General features: G+C 40.1%; 2 protein-coding genes across 4 annotated transcripts in view; one reads left to right on the forward strand and one right to left on the reverse strand.

Moving 5' to 3' along the window:
* LOC124214662 (disintegrin and metalloproteinase domain-containing protein 10) overlaps nt 1-20,776 on the reverse strand; it is a 90,603-nt gene extending 69,827 nt beyond the window's left edge. For all 3 annotated transcript variants that reach the window (XM_046617173.2, XM_046617172.2, XM_046617174.2), the window contains exons 1-2: nt 18,678-20,776; nt 1,738-1,885 (exon numbers count right to left, since the gene is read on the reverse strand). In XM_046617173.2, coding sequence (XP_046473129.1) covers nt 1,738-1,885; nt 18,678-18,813 — 284 coding nt within the window. In that variant the 5' untranslated portion in view covers nt 18,814-20,776. The remainder of the gene's footprint in view (nt 1-1,737; nt 1,886-18,677) is intronic.
* Trc8 (TRC8 ring finger protein) overlaps nt 1-21,312 on the forward strand; it is an 81,939-nt gene that overhangs the window by 49,378 nt on the left and 11,249 nt on the right. The gene's annotated exons all lie outside the window — the stretch shown is intronic.

Genomic DNA, 21,312 nt, shown 5'->3' on the forward strand with positions numbered 1-21,312 from the left:
CGAACTGTCGACAGATGTCGCTGCGTATCAACGGAACTTTCTCGCTGTAGAAAACTGAGTGCGGTAAACTTGTAGATCCTGTTTCATGTTTGGTTCAATTTTACGCCCAATACATGCGTTGACTACTCCGTAACACAATCGAGACCTGGATATTAATTTGAACATATTTTGAACAACCGAGAGTCCCGCGTGTAGAGTAAAGCGTTGGATAATTGAATTCGATTTAATTGCGAACGCAGCTATACATGCGTATAGGAACGACAAAAAAGAAAATAAAATGCACCGAGCAACGGCGAGGGGGGGGGGGGGGGGGGGGGAGGGATGCAAAATGTCGTGGGGTAGAAAAATTTACAGGGTAGTGAGACCGAGTCCGTTATACAGGGTGCAAAACGCACATTGTACCTTGTATATAACACTTGCGAAGGTTTAAAAATAGCAACACGTACCACGAAAAAAAAAAAAAAAAAGTTAAAAAAGAAGAACCTTCGGTCCGCTCCGGAGTTAATCAAAGTCTCTAAGAATTTATTACTCGGTATGGGGACGTCTGAGGGGCTCTAGGGGAGGGGGGTGGGTGGAAGGGTAAAAATGGTAGACGGGAATAAAACGGGCGTGACTCCAGCTCGTCCGGCGCGTTTCCAGTCGTATCAGTACAGATCCGGGTGTATGAAAGGTGGCGAAGACGCCTGGGTGAAACCCTGGACACATAATATCGGGCATTTCACCACCCGGACCTCCCATGGACGGGGGTTATTCGCAACCCTGTGCGGCACAGCTCGACTTGGACGAGGCGACGTGACTCTGGCGATCTACCCCCCCGCCTTTCTCGTACCTTCTCCATTCTCCAACAGCATGTCGCGTCGCCCGAGGACGTAAATTAGAAGTTTATTTGTCTCGGGGGAGTCTCGCGACATAGATCCCCCTCCAACTAACACCCCCGGCACTTCCCCACGGGATTTCCTCTTTCGGAGGTTTGGGGAAAATTTTTACCACTCTCTAACATATCTCACGAGACGCGCCGTCACCGATACGGCTTACGTATACGGATGGATTGGTGGTTTACACGGTGTATACGTATTTATTACGCAACGAAACGCAGTCGCGCGGATTAAGTTTCGACACTTTGGCCGTAAATTGAGAAAGACCCTTTCTTTTTTCTTTCTTTGGTTTTATCATCACCGTTCATCGTAGGCGTGGAAAATACCTTGGTGTATAGTAATTTGATTTTATTTCAGGATTTATGACGGTTTCGATGCTCGAATTTACTTGTTGGAAACACGTGGTACAAACGGGGAAAAGTAGAGATGGATTGAAAATTTAACGGAGAACGATGGCGTTTTTTTTTTTTTTTTTTCGGTATTTATTAGTAGCGTTACAATTTGGTCGAATAAAAAACAAAGAAACGCGTCGTCTGTGTAAATGTTTCCGTTAATAATAAATTTGAATCGAGAAGTGATTGAAAAAAATGTCCATTGTAATGACTTGAAACCTCATCACGTTCTTTTTCTTTAGTGTCCCACTTTTTCCCAACCCACTCGTGTTGCGATTCTAAAATTAATTTTCGATGCTGAATCGTCGATGTAAAAATTCAGTATCGAATTAAACACGGTAATTGAGTTTTTATCATTAACGATTGAACGCAACGGGGAGGGGGGGAAAAAAAATTACCACAAAATGAGGACCGGTTACGTTTCGGTATGGTTTGAATTTAGGGTGAAAATTGGTTAAAAAGTGGCTCACTTGTCGAGGGCGTGTAAACGGAGAGTGAGCGGTTGATCCTTCGCAGCATTAGAGGTGTCGCGTCGTACGCGATCACGATGTTGTCGCAATGCTGCAGTGTCGTACCATGCGGCACCGTAATGTCGGATGTACGAGCCCCTCGATATTCCTGAAACACGAACAAAAATGAGGTTAGAAAAAAAAAAAAAAAACTATTCCGTTCGACAATTCATGGTCTTTTTTTACTTTTTTTTATATCTTTTCCAGTATTCCCCTTTTTCTAAACGATCGGTGTTGACTTGTAACTGTCGAATTTAACCACCCTTTCGAAGCTATGTATCCACGGTGGGAAATTTAACACTATCCGAATTTTAAACAGTGCTGCACCCTGTTTGATCCTACATTGAATTAGAAATATTTTTGAGCGTTGATTGACGTCGAGTGTTTAATTCAACGACATATATTGGCAACGATTTATTGAAAATAACGTGGACAAAATGTGCGCACAATCACTTGCACCGAAAACGATAAATTCAGGAGTAAACTAGGATAGGAATTAAACAGTTCACTGGAATGTCGAACGGTGTTAAATTCGCGCCTAAATTACACGTGTATAAAATTACAAGCACGCGGTGTGGACGAATTTGGCGGTTGCTCCTGGAATTCCGAGCATTACAGCGATATGATGCACGTTTTGCTAATTACTATATTTTTTGCCCGTTTACCGGATCGCCAAACACGCATAAGCTACGCGGGGCGTATCAACCATGCTCCGCAAAATTACCCGGAGGCCCTGCGGTAGTATATACCTAAATGCATGTACGGTATAAAGTATATGACATATGGGACATTCCACGTCAAATTCGCAACCCACGTACCTCACCCTCTTCGATTTTTGATAATTTCTTAAAAAGACCTCGGAACTTGTTTCGGATTTTTTAAAAAAAATTATGAAAAACCAACTCCAAAACGCCATTCATTTTCACACCGATTTCGTGATTTGAAATACGATTTAAACAAGCATGTCACGATAATGGGATCTCGATATGAACATTTTTTTTTTTTTTTTTTTTGAGTTTCTTTTCCCCGATGTGTACAGATTGCAGAATCGCGTGATTTTCACGATTCCGTGATCAATTTCGGTCGGGCGTTAGAAGGAAGAAAGAAAAAAAAAAAGAAAAAGAAAACTTCAATTCCGACATGAAAAAAAAACTGAAAGCTTGCAGAAAAAATATAAAATATTGAGACCCCTTTAATCTTGTCGTACTTGAAAATCACATTTTAAATCATATAGTCGGTACGGGTTTCTTCGGCTTTATAAAAACGACGCTTTCGGAATTGGATTTCAATTTTTTTTTTTTTTTTTTTTTGTTTTTGAAATTTTATTCACGGTTAAAACAATCCAAAAAAAAAACAATTCCCAGACCCCCGTGGGTCGGTTGCAAATTTGACGCGGAATGCCTCATACATATATACCTCATGCAGCGATGTGCAGTGCTGCATGCCTAGCCGGTGACGTATGCACTCTCGGTATATGTATACCTACGTATCGCAGCGCACATTCACACTGAGAACCGAACGCTTGATGCATGTCTGCATCGCGTATATATAATATATACGTACGCATATATACGTATATATATGTGTGTACGTGTATGTATGTACTGGCTGCAGGACATTCCCTTTCCATTAGGAACGGGAGGCTGAATCCCATCGCCTCCGGGTACCTCCGGGTAATCCAAGCGTCAAACGCGTCCTCCTGATGCGCTCTATCTGGCTGACCGGAAGTGACGTGTTCATCTGCCGGATGATTCCCCAGGCCTTCTAGAATTCCCGAAACTTGCTCCTACGGCCCAATGAAATTACCGAAACTTGTCATTCGGTGATCCTTACGCGCGACGTAGCCGAGCGTTTTAATTCTGGCAAAATGGAATGGAAATTTTAACACCCTCGTCGCTCGTACCGACGTTTGACTCATTTTTAAAATTCAACTTTTGAAAAGATTCTTTTGTAGAACCTGGTTGTATTTAACACCGTAAAGTTGCCAACCTGTTATTATTAAATTTAAGATTGTTTATAGTCGTTGATTAGTTTGAGAACTGATTATTAACACTTGCGCAATTACCGGAATAAAAAAAAAAAAATCTGGTTCCAATTAACGCTGAAAATCACGAACACTCCCACGACATAAAGTGTAAATTTAATTCAACCGGGTGCAAACGTGGTAGAATTCAAAGGATGGGCAAAAATTAACACCAAGTTTTTTTCTCTCCCTCGTTGTAGCGCGATTCAAGATTTTTTTTATCAACTCGAATTTGGTGGAAACGCGATGCAAAAAACAAAAAAAAAAAAAAAAACAGAAGAAAAATCAGAGAAAACACCAGTCCGTTCAAGCAGGATTCAACGAAGGAAGTTTCGAGCGTTTTTCTTTTTTTTTCTTTTCTTTTTCTCTCCTTTATGCCCGATTCAATATTTAGATCAGCGGGACCGCCCGACACCCACAGGCATCTGGACCCATCCTAATTAGTCCGGTAGTTTCGCTCGGTTACTCTTTAATGTGGAATTTAAAGCCGAACTTTTCGTGTACATGAATCGAATATAGAAAGTTGGGTGCGGGCCGTGAATACATTCGTACATATATATATATATACACATATATATGTATACACGTAGATACATATATTACACACATATGCATGTACATGGTACATTATACAGATATAGACATAAATCCGCAGCCGGGTGATTTGTTTCATTTTAGTAGACAGGTTTGGTAATTATCCAAAGCTTCGCGGCTTACGCGGACACGACGCTGTTTGATGCTCAATTTCGTACGGGTTTTGTACATGTACGCAATGTATGTTTTATGTATAATTTATAAACGCATGCATGTATAAATATATCAGGGTCGGTTCAGAAAAGGGCTTTTTTTTTCTTTTTTTTTTTTTTAAATGTCGATCTTTTACGAGATTCTTGTACTTTTGGAATAAAAAATTTTCACTGCTGGCTCAAACGACGTTGAAATTTCGAAGAAAGGCTATCTTCGGTAATTTCAAAATTGCGATATCCGTAAATCCTTCGGTGGCTGTGTTTTGTACGACGAGAGAAAAATTTTTCTTTTTCTTTTTCTTTTTTCGTTTTTGGTACCGGAAAATCTGTGTCGCAATTTTTCCTAATTGAAAGATGAAGAAATTTGTTTTCACAAGAAGAAAAAAAAAAAAAAAAAAACAAACAGAAATTGCACGAGTCTCAGATTTTACAAAAAAAACTTTTCTCTTATCGTACAAAACGTAGGCGCGGATGGATTTAGGGATGTCTCAATTTTGATATTCTCGAAAATAGTCTCTTTTTCGAAATTTCAACGTCGTTCGGGCCGTGGTAAAAAATTTCTTTAGACTCAGTCCTTTGGCGTGTGCAATTTTTTTATTGAAAAAAAATGCGAGAATCTCGAAGAAGAGCGAAACCTCAAAAAAGGCATTTTATGATCCGCCCTAATGTGTATGTATATATATATATATATACATATATATACATGTAGAACGGACATGGTATCCGGGGTCAATAAGCTTACTCGCGGTTCCACCGAAACACGCGCCCACCGATATGATGAAATTTCATTATCCTTCGTACCGTTAGATTATTGGCAAATTTTGGAAATACTCAAAATTCCTTCCAAACCGAAAGTTGAATTTAACTGCGCCAGGCAGAGTGAACTGCCGTATAATTTCCGAACCATTCAATGCAACGATCGCATCTGACTAAAATCAATTAATACGCGTACAATTAACAATAATTAATTTTGATTAATATCCAAAATGTTTCAATGAATACGAAACGAATTACTGAACCACCGTAATGTAGCAGCGAAATTGCGTCAAATGCAAAGTTGTCCGAGCTCAAGATCACGGTTTTTCAATATTATTTTCAACTCGACTTGTATACCTGGATGAAAATCAAATGCGTTGTTAAATTTAACACAACTTGCAACGCGACGCGGTCTAAGAGTCAGGCAATTTCGTATATTGGACTTGTATACAACAGCATATACTTGGTACAAGGGTTTCGTAGCCGTTACGGGAGAGTGGAAAAATTTGAGAAGAGTGGCAATTTTTTCCGTGTTAGAAAACGCTTTGCCGGATTAAAAATCATCCCCAAGTTCCGCCGTACTCGTAAACTGTGTGTAATATATTTGTACACACATTGTCGGCCGTAAGTTTGATTACACCGGTCGAAATTTCTTGCCGCACTAAAATTTAGATAGCGGGCTCAAAAATAAAGATAATCAAATATCCCAACTGTCGTCTTAAAGCGGACAAATTCACCTTCATTTTGCTTTTTTTACAAAAATCTCTACGATTTTTCTAAAATCTGGGATACCGGGGCGAAAAAAACTTGTAAAAAATGATAATATAGGTTCTTATATCCTTTTTAAATTTCCCATAGAAAAAAACCTTGGTAAAAAATTTTTCCCAAGATGTGGAATTAATTTTCGGTGGCTAAGAAATAGCTGAAAAATTGCCATGCTGGAAAGCACGTACCGAGGGTGAAAAAAAATCGTAGAGGATTTCATAAAAAAAAAACAAAAAACAAAAAACAAAAAAAAAATTCCCAGTTGGGAAATTTGATTATCTTTATTTACGAGTCCGCTGTCCAACCGTTAGTGCGACAAGAAATTTCGACAGGTGTACCCAAACTTCTAGCCGGCAGTGTGTATATATATTAGAGGAGGTATTTTTGAGTTTCCTCTGAAGTTGAATCCCTCGTTTGAATCCGCCTAGTTGACTGATGCGTCAACCACGCTGTTATACAGCGGTACGTGCGGATCAGGAACCCTGGGTTCCGTTCCCAACCCTTGGGATCTTCGCCGGGGCTTCTTCCGACGGTGAATTTCTGATGTGTACATATCCCACTACCCCTTTAGCTCTGTGTATTATGCTCAGCTTTACAGGGTGCACAACTTTTCCACTTAGAGTACGCCGTGCTTTTCATGAATAGATTATATTTTATTCCCATCCGTACATGTACACGTGTGTAATATCCCAGTATACTACGTCCGCGCACACAAATACGTAACACTTCTCTACCGCACACGTACGCTGGTATTCTCTACCAGCGTGCTGTTCCGTATTTGCATGCGTTATCGTGAATAAATTCAACTCGTCTCCAACCCTCCTCATTCCACCTCCCTCGTTCCTTAAATTTTCCTACTTTTACTTACCGGCTTTCCTCCCCGTGTGTGTGTGCGAATTTTGTTACTCTATTAAACATACGTTTCGCTGAGCAACGTGTTTTTAACTAGATTCTAGAATTCTGGATATTTTTTTTTTTCGTCAAGTGAGGTGTTACATTTAACACCTCGATTGATTTCCGTAACAGGCTGCCGTGATCTGAAATATAATATTACAGATAAACAGTTTTAGATGCGAAATCGAAAATAATTTGGTGTTAAATGGTGTTAACACCTTCAAAGATGTTCAAATCTCGAATTCTATATCAAACTACCATAGCTGGTGTTGACATTCCAGATAACCAGTTTAACGTGTCAAGTTGAGAAAAAAGTGTCAAATAGTGTTAAAATCTACAAAGGTGTTAAAATCTCGGATTGCGCATGAAACCACCCGTGGCCAGTGAAGACATTCCAGAGAACCAGTTTTACATGTGCAATCGAAAGGAAACGGGTGTTAAATGGTGTTAACACCTTGACAGGTGTTAAAATCTTGAAGTTCCTAACAAGCCATCGTGACCAGTATTGATATCCAAGATGAATAGATTCACAAGTGAAAATGAACAAGAAATTGGTGTTAAATGGTGTTAACACCTTGAAAAGTGGTTAATTCGATCATATTCGGTGTCGACATCACCCCGCCGACTGTCAATCTCGAATCGTCAACGTCGATTTATTTTAAACTCGACCTCGAACGAGACGTTTAACACCATATTGACACCTGAAAATAACGATATTCTTGCATCGACTAATTGGTTCCGTGTTCCGAAACCGATGATGGAATATTCCCAAATGACGCGTCCGTGACACAGTCGATGCGGAGTGCCCACGTAAATTATAGTCGTCAAATACCAGAGACCCATATCATTCTGTAGACGATGAGACAAAACAGCCACGTAGATCAAGCATCGGTGGACTTTCACCGCACGGCTGGCAAGAGCTAAGCTACGACCACACCGAATTGTATTTCGCAATGGAATAGGCGGTATCAGCAATTCTGCTGAAGCCATAACCACCACTGCGGACGCAATTTTGCCTTCCCGTATCATAGCTGGTTGGATGTATATTTTACTCGAGAAAGTACAATTTTCAACGAGCTCACTATAATTCTTTTGCCCGTTTTCAACTTGCCTTTCGTTTATTTTGCCTTTTGAAACAAATTGTCGAATAATATTTTCTGCTGATTTACTTTACGCTAGGTTGGGAAGTTTTTTTCTTTTTTTTTTTTTTTTTTTTACGAAAGTTGATTTTAAATTAAAAATGCCTCGCAAGAACACCGAAAAATTATCGATAAATTCCATCGAAGAATCTTGAATTTAACACAGAAAAAACATTAAACGGAACACTGCAGTATTGTGTGAAAATTTCAAACATTATTCATCGCGCCCCACGCAACATGGCAAAACAGTAATTCAATGCGGTGAAATGGCTGGCGAAAAGATAAAGAAAGAGAAGTATGATAGCGGCAAATAAGAGGAAAGGAAGAGCGAGAAGAGCCTAGAAAGCGACTGTCAAGAATCCCCTTGGAACCGGAACGATTGTTTTCGCAATCTCGCGGCCCTCGTCAAATTCCACGTTATCCGCGCTCCATCTGACGGAGCATTCTCACTCGACACTAGAAGAACTTCAACCAAGATGAGAGTCGAGTGCCCGTTTTCCGCTTGCTTCCGGGTGAACAGAGTAAAGGAAATGAGAATTTCACCCGAGATATTCATCCCGCTCGGCTCGATGCTTTGGCCCACTTTTTCTCCCTCCTTTTTTTTTTTCTTTCAACGGTGATTCTTGCGGGGTTTCTCTAAAAAAGACGATTAACTCGCAACAGTTGTTCTTTTCAGACGTTAAATACAGGCAAGTTTTCTTCTTTTTTTTTCAACATGTTGAGTAAATATTCGTTCCGAACTTGGCGAGCTTCGAAACGTTGACAATTAACTCGCAACAGTTGTTCTTTCGAGACGCTAAGAACAGACGAGCTCTCTTCGTTTTTTTTTTTTTTTTTTCTTTATCAACATGTGGAATAAATTTATGTTTCGAAATGTTGATAATTACAGGCAGCTTTTATCGTCACGGTATAAAAACTTATTGTCCCGTAGTTTTGAACGATACGTTGATGTAAAACGTTGAGTTTTCAAATATGGGGAATTTGAATCGTTACAAAATTATTTGTTCTTCAAGTTTTTCATATTACGGTGCTGCATTGGCTAGGTATGTTGAAAAATCTTTGTAACATAGAAGTGTTGAGAATCGACGACGTTTCTCAAGCATCAAAATATTCCGGACAGTGATTCTATTACGAATCCTTTTTGGAATGTTGAGAAAATATCGAATGTCGAAATGTTGGGTTCTTGAGGCTCCATTAAATTCTTAATTCTCATATTTTGACTCTGCTGAAATTTCTCAAGTATTGAAAATTTTTGCAGTCTGTTCGTCGGTGAAAAATTCCGAATATTTCCTATTTCATTATTGCGTTTTCCCCCTTCAACATGTTGAAAAAAAATTCTCAAGCAGTTGAAAAATGTTTGAGCCTGGTAATATTGAAAAAATTTGTGGCGTTTGTCCGTCGGTGAAAAATTCCGAGTATTCCTATTTCATTGTTGAGTTTTCCCCTTTCAACATATCGAAAAAATATCAAGTAACAAAATGTCCGGTACTAATTGAGCCTTTAATAAATATCAAAATATTCTCAATTCCCGGCATTAATTTGACAATGTTGAATTTCTTGAACACATCTCGCCAAGCAACGGTCAAGCTCTCGAAATGTTGAAACTATGCTGCGTCTATCAGGCGATAAAAGAATTGTAAACATTTCTGTTTCACTTTTGCATTTCCCTCAACCATGATGTTGACGAATTATCAACACTATGAATATTTAACGACTTATTCGATCCGCCTGACTAAACTTGAAAAACTTGTCAACTCTCCCAGATCATTGACAATACACAGGCTGACCAACTTGAACGCGTTAAAAACCATCAACGTCTTGGAATGTTGAGAGATTTCGAGGTGTTATAAAACGGCTGAGGCTAGACCTCGACGGCAAAGCGCTACCTTATACTCATGGGGCAAACCTTCCGGCAGCTAGGAACTTGAGCCGCCCTGCGAGAGGATACGATAATTTGAATACAACACTCAGGGGTGCAATTTATGGGACGTGTATCGAGTTCGGGTGTTACAGCAGAGAGTAAGAGAGAGAGAGAGAGAGAGAGAGAGAAGGGTTCGCACATCTGGTCCCCGGAACTTCTCGGAGGGAACGATTTTCAGACGGTCCGCGAACCGCGAGCCGTTTATCGAACCTCCCTGCGCGCTCCAACAACTTTGGTGATAAGATTCTCACGCCGATGACTGCGGGCCGGGGAAATCAGGGGTCGTGACCGGGTTGTGCCAACTTTCGTTTCCCGTTTCCCGTTTCCCCACCCCCGGCAGCTCAACAACTCCGGCTCGAATTCCGGTAGGTGTTCGACTCCAGGATATCATCGATTCCAATTCGGAAGTGCCTGCCGGCTGACTCCCCCTCCCGAAATATGAGAAACGGTACGAATTTATCTCGTCGATTGTTTGTCTCTTTCTAACCCCTCCCACCATGTTTTTTTATACATGATATTTGCTTCCGGAAAATGGGAGGAGGAAAGCTTTACCCGACGACTTAACGAGTCACTCGATATATAATTTATATTGGTATGTGTTTATACAAATGTATGGATAAAGTTTGCTTTTGTAGGAACAAGAACGATATTTCGGAATTGAATGAAAAAAATTACCCATTTTCTCAAACATTTGTTGTAAGTAACAGTGAAATAAAAATTTCAGTTTTGTATTCAACTTATTTCGAATGAAAAGTAATATTGTTTCGGTTTTTTGTTAGCTGAATAAATTTGAAATCATTATAGATTTTCTTCAATATTGAAACAGCACTCTCCTGGTCCCAAAAATCAAACTCATTCGAAAAATAGTAATTTTTATTTGTTTTATATCCGTTAACATGCAATCATCACCCGCACAAATTCCAGGCATATAATCTCAGTAGATCAGTGCAGGCGAAATTATTAAATCTTTCTCATTTCTTCCAAGACTACCAAACCACCTTTTTGAGCGGGGGGGGGGGGGGGGGGGGGGGGATATATATTTTTCCATTATTTTGATGCATGACAATTGAAAAAAAAAAAATAATAATACCGCAAACAAGGCACAGAAATAATGTTTTTTTTTTTTCTTATGTCAAGCGTTGATAATTCTTTCTCGACTACGGTGAAGATCGTTGAATTTATTATCTGGATTTTTAAAGCGTCGAAAATTGTTGGTTATATCGGAAAAATTGCAAGGAGAATAAAATTGAGGAATCGAGTAGCAATCTTGGAATTGGGCAGAGGCAGCTGCAAGGAACTTCGATAGGAAGTAAAATGTGACATTTACGAAGCCGTGGCTATATTTTCTATATGTATAGTCGGAAGAGTCTTACAAGCTGGCAACGTCAGCAACTTTCCCGGTTCGCACAGAGAGCGGTGAAATAATCTCTCTTCCTTGCGAGGAGAATTTTGCAAGCGGTGAAACGCGGCCGCTTTGCCGCAGGGGGAATCGGGAATAATAAGAAAGAGAAGGAGAAATATCGAGAGATAGAGAAAGGATGGAAAACATTTCGCTCGTTTCCAATTTTGTCGCAATCTTGTGCCTACATATACAAGGCGACCAAGTTTCGGGTTACACTCGATTTTTACAACGGTTCTTCTTCTTCTTCTTCTTCTTCTTCTTCTTCTTCTTCTTCTTCTTCTTTTTCGCTCCTCTTCCAGATCCAGGCAATCGAACTCCAGCTGCAGTATTACTGAAACTGGAGGATATTCTCGCTACCGCGAAAGTTCTTGCAAATCGTGCGGGAAGTGACAACTCTGACCAAAAGTTCTTCTTCGTCTTGCATTATGTACCAAAGTCTCTCTCTCTCTCTCTCTCTCTTGCCGGGTTCTTAGGCAGATAGGATGGATGTCGAACTTTTCCGGTAAGTTAACGCGAACCATCCAAAGTCTCTCACCGAATAAAACTCGATACTTTGACTGAATCTGCATGTGCAGAACATTTGGCTACCCACGTCGGTGGTACACGGTCAACTCGAAACTTCAAAGTTTGGCAACAACCTGAAAATTCCGCCATTCGAACCTTCGTCGCAAGCAAAGTATAAGTAAATGAACAAAACTCGATTTTTTTTTTATTTTTTTTTTTTACCTTTGTTGGTTTTTGTTCCGACTTTATTGTCTGTAAACATATTTTCCGGCAAGTACACATTCCATGTCACGAAAAGTCAAAAAATTCTGAATTACAGTAATAATATCATTAACCCTTTGAGTCATAGTGTTAAGTATTTTTACCAATTATTTTGTATCCATTTTTTTTGTATATTTAAAGAACTTTGAAAACATTTTTCTTTACGGTTTTTAGCTATGTCTGATACTGTGTTAATAGGTTTTCAATGCTCGAGAGTAATTGTTGCGATATAATGTAAATTATTATTATTAGAAACAAATTGTGGAAATTGAAAATTACACCCTTACACGTGTACACGCTTTACATAAATTACAAGTTTTTGGGGTTGTCGATTATGAATCTCAAATAGGATTTAAAAAATTCAAGATGGCGGATCCAATATGGTGGACAAAAATTTCAAATTCGATCGATTCCGGAGAAAAAAACCTCTGTCTAGGATTTTTTGGCACCGCTTGTTACGAATCTGAAATCAGATTTTGAAAATTCAGTATGGCAAACCCAATCAGCGACCCCGAAAACCCCTTCACAGAATTTTTTGACCGCAAGTATTTGTTCAAATTTGAAATTATCTTCCACCATACTGTATCCGCCATCTTGAATTTTTGAAATTTCATTTCAGATTCGTAATCAGTGACCCCGAATACTCCTGCATAGAGTTTCTTGATGAAATTCGATGAAATTTGAAATTTTCGTCCGGTATCTTGAATTTTCGGACATTTGATTTTTGTTTCGTAATCAACCACCCAAATAACCATGGGATATCATCTTTTTGTAAAATTTGACTCGGCGCAATAACGCACGACTCAGAAGCTTAAGGGGGGAAAAAAAGCTCGTCACGTCCAGTTTTTAATTCCCGTCTATTTATTCTCCGGACTCTTTGGTCCGAGTGTCCGGCTGATCCCAGTGCGGCGGAAAACAGGCGGACATCTAGGGAATGGAGTGCGGTAGACGAGAATCGGCGGTGTTGGCTGGTTTGGCCGCAGGTCACGTAGTTTCCTGGTTTAATTAAGCGGGCGGCGGCTAAGAGAAGAAGAAAGCTGCACGAACCCGTCTGTGCCGAATTCTGCTACGAAGATACGTGCGCTTCCCCTACATAGGCACATGTGTATATATATGTATATATACGTATATTTATTTATATATATATATATATATACACATACATGGACGTCTAGGGTATCTGGATTCTAAACAGACGCGAACAAGTTGCACAAGTGCAGAGAAATTGCATCCATGGAGCTGGGTGGCATCAAGTCGTGCGAGCACGTTTCCTTCGCCACCGCAAAACGCATCCGGTCTACAGAGCCATCGTCTGTAATATTAGATTCGAGAGAAGCATACGGCATTATTCAATTGGCACGGTCTGAAAGATCGGCATGAAAATCGGATGAAAATTCGCCTCCATTGCGGATCATTCCCGAAGTTGAGTACGAAAAGTTTGAAATTTATTTTTTAAAGATCGCAATCTTTACCGCAGAAATCTAACGATTCTACGATAAAGAGGATCACTGCTTATTGTGCGAAATCGGATGAAACGGAGATTCGAAGAATCCGATTAAAATCGATCGAGGCGTGAATTCCGAATGAAAATAATATCACCGTTGTTGTAACAACATGAATTTGGTCAAGAAACGAGAGAGAAAGAGAGAGAGAGGAAAGAACAAAAATATTTTTCACCTGCATTAAATTTTCCGGGTTACATTTTTAATGCGGTAAATAACGCAAAATTTTTTCATACCCCGGATATGATTTCAATTATTTTGCGGGATGAAAATTTCTATGAATAAACACAACGCTGGGGCTTTCGTCGAATTTAAACGAATACACGGTACGGTATAATAATAATAATAATAGTATGAAAACCGGCGGGATTCAGCGTTGCCTTATACCTGTTAAAAAATTAAATAATTTCAATTAAACATACGATCTCGTTATCAATTACATACATCGTATTCTTTTTTCTTTTTCTTTTTTTTTTTTGTTTTTAATTCTTCTCTCCCTTTTTTTTCTCGTCGGGGTAAAGATCCTTTTTAAACGCGGGACTGGCGCCCCGAATTAGCCCCATTCTCAACCCTTTCTCGCTCCTACTCTGTCATCGTTTAATCCGAAATTACCTGCAGCTTCTACTCCTTCCTCCGAATTGAATTACCCTTTTGCGCTCTCTCTCCCGGCTCCGGCCCCAGGCAAGCTGGTCCAAAATCCCCGGCTTCACCTGCGCAAATTCCTCGCAAATTCCGCCAGACAATTTCCAGCTGTTTTATTTCGGGTCAGGCTGAAATTTGGTATTTTTTGTAATTTCTTTTCTTGTTTTTTTTTTTTTTTTTCGCTCAGAGTTACTCGATGTATCTACTAATTGAAAAAAATCGTGGAAAAGTGTTAATTTCAACAACGCCTGCTTTCTTTGACGATTCACGGTTTTTTTGGTGTTAAATTAAACCACCATCGAGTGGTACGAAAAATGGTAATTGAAATTAATACCGATCGATAAAATGAATTTAAACGGTATGTTTTTTTTTAAGGCGTGGCAAAGTGGAACATTTTTTTTCTTCTCAGCCTGGTTTAAAATGTTGGAAGAGTTATAACTCTTATCAACGGTTTATATTATTATATTTCACGGTATAATTTGACGAAATAATTGACACGCGTGTCGCTGCATACAAAATGTGAAACTGTAACGATATAATTAAACGTGTGGCGTGCACGTAATTGCGAATGTCGAGAGTTTCTATAACGCTTTATGGAAATAATTTGTGCGAGTGTGAAAGGTTTTTCACGTTGTACAAAATTCTCGCATCTTTATAAAGTTGATTACACATCCAATGGTAATATATTCACAGTTATTCACTTATAAATTTTTTTCTGAAAGTATAAATCAAACCGGGTGAAATTTTGCCAACAATAATTTCTTTAGACCCGTGTATTAGATTATAGATTTAGATTTTTAGGGTGACGTTTTTGGTCTGTTTCAAAATAATTAACGATATTTCAATAATTCAAAACTATTTTACCCGAACTTATTGACTTTTTTTCAAAGACTACGTATCGAGGTTCCAAAAATACGTTTCAAATTTTTTTTTCCCCAGACAGGATTTAGAAAGGTTTCGTAGAATTTGAAAGAAATTTTAAGTGATCTGAAAATATATCGTTGAATACTTATAAATGAGGCTGAAACGATATTTGCGAGCATTGATTATTTCGCAACACTAGGATTGTCTGAAATTCGATAAACCCTAAAGAAAGAGAGAGAGAAAAAAAAAGTCAAAACTCAACTCCGTTAAGGTTGTTGTAAAATTAAAGATACCGATTTTTTATCCTCAACGTTACTAATTTCAATCCGGTGACAATTTCACGCGTGATTTTTATTCCGGAAAAGTTGGTTAAAAAGTAAAACGGATGATAAAATTTTCTAAAAACACTACTTCTCCTTTAATTCTTTCCGCGGGCACTCCGGAGACTTTTTGTAGTATTTTAGAGAATATCGTGAGAACGAAACGACGGACACGTGCCCGAAGGTTGATCCTCGGTCCAGAAAACCGTCTCGCAATCAGTCCGCCATAGCCAAACGTCAGAAAAACGAAGGCCGAAGAACTTGGAGCTCTCACCGTGGTGGCAGGCGTACCGGTGAAGAGAACGGAAATACATTTTAATTAAAAAACTACGTGACTCGAAGGAAAACCCGAGTTTCTGCTTTGGCTGCAGGATTCTCTTTTTCCCTCCCCCCCCCCCCCCCCCCCCCCCCCCCTCTCTCTCTTTCCCTCTTTCTGCTTTTTCCGACCCTCTTTCATCGGGTCTCGCTTCCTCTTCACTCGCGTTATCTCTCTACCGGATATGAATCTCGAGCTCTCAATCAACAGAAATGTTGCAGTCTTGCCTTTCCGTTGCTGTGTTGCTGAACTGCAATTTCATCTCAACGATTTTTCCTCTTGCTATCGTTTTTCTTATTTTAATTCTTCCTGTTTTCATCTTTCTTCGTAAAAATTTCTTCCGTGATATTGTAACGGAATTCCAATTGGATTAGAAAGAATCAAATTACGCGACACCTTACCGAGCATCTTGATTCTTGAATCTTTTATCACTCAATTCCTGACGCCAAAACAATGTCGGAAACAATTTCGCATATCCGCTAATCGGCCCGTGAAATATTTTTTACGGCAACCATTGAAATCAGTGATATTAGGCGAAATCTTTTCGAATACGAGATTGAAGAGTAATGACAGCGTGATAATACATTGAAAATCGATCCCTGTTTTTCAACTTTCGAATGACCGAAGGAGTCGAATTTGCAAGATACGTGAACACATTAACTTCACTAGATTAATACTTTTTACTGAATTTTATATCACCATCGAATTGTAAAATAAATATTTACGTTCAAAAAGAATGCTTTACAAACTTCAGTCTCGCTTTGAAATCACATTCGGAATATCGTGAAACATTTGAAACAGCTTTCATTCCCTTCGAATGCCCGAAAAAATCATTACGAAAGTCATAAAAATCTCTCGAAATCTCTGTAATCCGGAAATCTTGAGGTCTACCGGCAGTTAAAATTGATTAACGGTTAACTTCTGGTTGCGGGACGAAACGTTGAAAGAAGATGAAGCATAATTTGTAACTTACGTTTCGCCCTTTCTCTTGGAAAATAAAAATACTTGGAAAAAAGAATTGGGAAATGTGCAGCGAGAAGTTTCGTAAGAAAATCAAGGGGCGTTACATTATATCGGTGTTCCAGCTTTATAAAGTGGAAAGGAAGATCGAAAGCCGTTCCTCCAGCAACCCTCTTTTACACGTGACTGCAAGCAGCAGCGCTTCTCTCCAGCTTCGACTGGCTGCCTTAACATCGTTCTCCAACTCTTTTTACTTCACCCCATTTCTGTACGTACTTCGTCTCTAGTCGATATTTTATTGGCTTCCAGCTGTCCTGCCGTCCGACAATTTCTCCACCATCCTGCCACTGTGCGCAGTTATCAACCTCCGGCTGAGCCACCTTGTCAAATTTTTACGTTCAGTCAGTTTTGCAGAAAAATTTTCAAATCCTAAGCTCTACGCGTCGCCATAAATTTTCGACTTTTCTTCCCACGGCTCCTACAATATTCCAGTCCTTGTTACCCACGCATGTTAGGAATAGCGCAATATTCGCTTCTTCCAAATTCAAATCGCGCATTCGACCTCGCGAATAAACTGACGTACGATTCTGCGGCCTGTTTCAATGGGGAAAATCAGTTTTTCGCCCGAACATTCCGTGGGCTCATGAGACCGAAATCCAGCCCTGCGACGGGATCGCCAGGATCTAAAAAAAAACACCCCAACCGAGACGGAGACCCTAACGAGCCATGATATTACGTCGGCGAGATTTCGTCTCGGCGTTGACTTAGAACCGACGAATTCCTGCATCCCTTGCAAAACGACTCCGCTTATATGTATACGTATGCGTGTGCGTTTATGTATGTCGTTGATATAGACGTAGGAATTTCGTGCAATTTGTTACCAACGTTGGGGAAAAAAGCAATATGTTGTATGGGGCTTGGGAAAATTAACAGTCTTCGTAAACTTTATGGGAAATTTTGATACCGTTTTTATTGCGTTATTCGATGTTTTCTCGAACTGTATTGCTTCAAATCTTAAAAATCTAATTACTGGAACCGATCAATTTGTAATAGATTGGCGAAAAATTAAAACTCTTGAAAAATCACATCATTGTTTTTCCGTGATAAGGAACATCAGTTGTTATGATTCAACGCTGATTGAATTTTATGCCAATTCAACGGTTTGTCGTTTTCATCGGTATTGTATAAAGAGTGGAAAATTTTCGATCAGCACCGAGAACAGTTGGGTTTAATACATTTTCAAACCACTGCTGCCAATTTTAAAGCCTTGATAATTTTTTAAGGTATTGAGCTTTCGAAACTACCCCTATGCATTGAATTTTGTAAATCTAATGACCATTTTGAGATATCCGTATGTCAACCAATGAATTCTAAGCCTTTTTATTACACGCTTATTACAAAATTTCTCAATTTATAAAAAAATACATTTTTTCTTTCACATGCTTACTTATAACCGTTATAAACAAACTTGGATTCACACAAATTCCCAGTCATTCCAAAGTTCAAGTATTTTTTCACCTGATGATGCAAAAAAAAAAAAAAACAGGATCTTGGATGGAATATGATAAAAAAGTAAAAAGAAGAAGGTTGCCACCACATTGGCTTCGGTGACTGAAAATTCTAAACCTAAATTTATTTTTAATTAAAATAGTGGTTTCGTAATTTCGAAATTACCTTGAGAGGAAAATCCTCTGTTGTGAAAAGTTTATCCTCGTTTTCTGAATTCTCGCAATGAACAAGAAAAAAAACACAAAAATTCCTATAACGCGAATGCATATGGATATGACTGACGACGATGAAGCGATGACGCTCCTGGTTCTCCGCGAAAGGAGTGAAGGAACACCGAGAGAAGATTGAACCGAATGAACATAACGGAGTGCACTCACCTCTGTGCGGAGGCAGAGGGTGAAGAGGTGAGCCCAGCAGGACGGGCATGCAGGCGGCAGCGAATATAGCCACGGTCTGAATCAGGTGCATCAACCGTCCCCGAGTGATCGGTGAACGCGTTCTCCCGCAGGACATCCTCTTTCCAGGCCTGCAGGAGCCTGCCTGCAGGTGCGTAGCACCGACGCTATCTGCTGCCTCCTTCTTCGTCCGCAGCTCCTTTGCAGCTCCTGCTCCTATTATCCTCCAGGCGCATCACTGCTGGTTCTTAACTTCTCCCAAACCGTCAGTATCTTGCCAGCTGCCGCAGGGTTTGTCCAATTTTTTTTTTTTTTTTTTTTGTTTTGTTTTTTTCACCCTTGCGATTGAGAGAAACGAAATTTTATTCTAGGGATATCGGGAGTTTCCGCTCTCTGGATCAATCAGCACCGATCTCAATCGATTTTTATCATTTTAGTCAACGTACTTGTGTACTTTTGATCGATTATACAAACTTTAGATCCGCTATTTTGCAATGTTACAATTTTCTAAGGGAATTATTCCACTTTTCTGGGGATTTAACAACTTCGGTTGTTTCGATTCTCGTTAAATTAGGTTTATTTCTAGGGACATGAAAGGTTTCGGTTATTTAGATCAATCCGCGTGGATTTTCACCACTCCGCGTCACCGTGTGGATATTATATGATTGATCGATCCAAACTTTGGATTCACTATTTATCACTGTTACAATTTATTGGGGAATTTTTCCACTTTTCTGGGGATTTGACTTCAGTTGTTTCGGCTTTTGCACGGCTTAACATACATGTATATATATCTATAGGTATATACACAGTGAAAATAGTTTGTTTCGATTCAAGTTTCTCGGATTAGTTTTCCGCTAGGACGACTATCTCTGCAGCAAAGCTTGTTTCTCGTTCTTGTAATTTTTTCCCCTTTTTCTTGAGCGTTGAACTTCGTCGTCGGTTTTCGTCGTGTTTCTTTTTGCTCCTCTGTATCGTTCTTCCTTGCCTGTGCAGCTTCTTTCTTTTATTTATAATTACCTGCGTTATTGCAGTTTCAACGATTAAATACCACCCGTGAGTTTTAAAATCCCGGGTACTAAAACACACTCGACAGCACTGAACACACACGTACACACATTTACACGATGAATTTGCATTTACAGTTATGATTTAGATGTATATATACATACATCATATATTATATATATACACACACGCGCTCGTGTCGTTTGGTATTTCACAATTTTGCATCACCCAGGCAATGGCTGCAACAAGAGGATGAAATTAAACACTCTGCACAAGCTAACCGAGCACCAAAAATCCTCGAAAATAAAAAAAACAAGTCCGCTTCAAGGCGCGACGTGCGATTCAGGACTGGTTTGGAAGATAACCAGCGGGACGAGTTCCTCGGTCCGTGACGATCACGCGAGGGAAAATAAACGATATTATCACCTATGAAGGACGCTGAAAACGTGGAAACGTCGAAGCGGTGAAATCGCGAATTCTGGGTCCGCATGCAGAAACGAGCACATGGCGCCGGAGTCTCCAGGCTGCACTAACGGTCTCAAAAAGTCCTCGGATTCAGCTCCGCAGCCTTTGTTCGCGAGCGAAATGATCCGAACGGTGAACCATTCTATGATTCATTCACGCGAGGTGGATACACATCGCTCGGTTCTCCTTAGATCTGGCACCGCTGTCTCGGGGCCTTACATTCTCCTTCAGACCGCTGCGTAAGCGTCGTTGGGACCAATTTACCTGCGGCTCAAAGAGCGCGCGCTGTACGTGTGTTTTCAGCCTCAGTTTTCGGCCCAGGAATCGTTAACGCGTCTTTTCTTCACTTCAGCGATCGTGTACGCGGTCGTTTATCGCTGCGTGAGATTTGAAATTTTGAAAATGGAACGAGTTTTCCCGCGCTTTTCAACGGTCGCGATTTGAAAACCGGTAACGGGCTCCTTCTGCTGTTTAGAAGGACGTATGTCACCGCAACGGCATACGGCTACATACTGGCGACACACTTTTTTCGAATCCGAAACGATATCGAACGCCTCGCTTACACCTTCACCGCTTTTATCTCACCTGGTGGAACGTGCGAGGGTCGCGCTCCGCGGCAGACTGAAAGGCCGTTTGCCCGGTCCCCTCCACGCATCCGTTTCATTCCACTTCCCTTCACCCCTCGGATCCTCCCTACCTACGCTCCTTCCTTTTCCGTGCTACTCGGCGCTACGCGAACCGACGCAGCTCGACGCCTTCTATTCAGGATGGTTCTACCCCTCGACGACGACGCCGGGCCGTCGCGACGCCTCGACGACACGCGACCGCCGCGTTTACTCCTCGAATTACACGTGTGGTGGACGATGAGGAGAATCCTGATCTGCACTCGGTGGATCAAAGTTTTCCACTCTCATTTTCACGGTTATAAACTTTTCGAACGAGACCAAAGACACCTTGTGATAGAATTTAAAAAAAAAAAAAAACTAGCTCGAATAGAAACTTTTTTCATTACAATGAGAAATTCGGAAGATACAAATGTCGTAGAACTTTACGATATTGATCACTTAATCGGTTTTAAACGATTCGTTCCAACTATATTAAGATCTTACAACTCCACTCGAACATGTGAAATTCTTATGAAAAT

The sequence above is a fragment of the Neodiprion pinetum genome, chromosome 3 (genome assembly GCF_021155775.2).
Source record: "Neodiprion pinetum isolate iyNeoPine1 chromosome 3, iyNeoPine1.2, whole genome shotgun sequence".
NCBI classification, from domain to species: domain Eukaryota; kingdom Metazoa; phylum Arthropoda; class Insecta; order Hymenoptera; family Diprionidae; genus Neodiprion; species Neodiprion pinetum.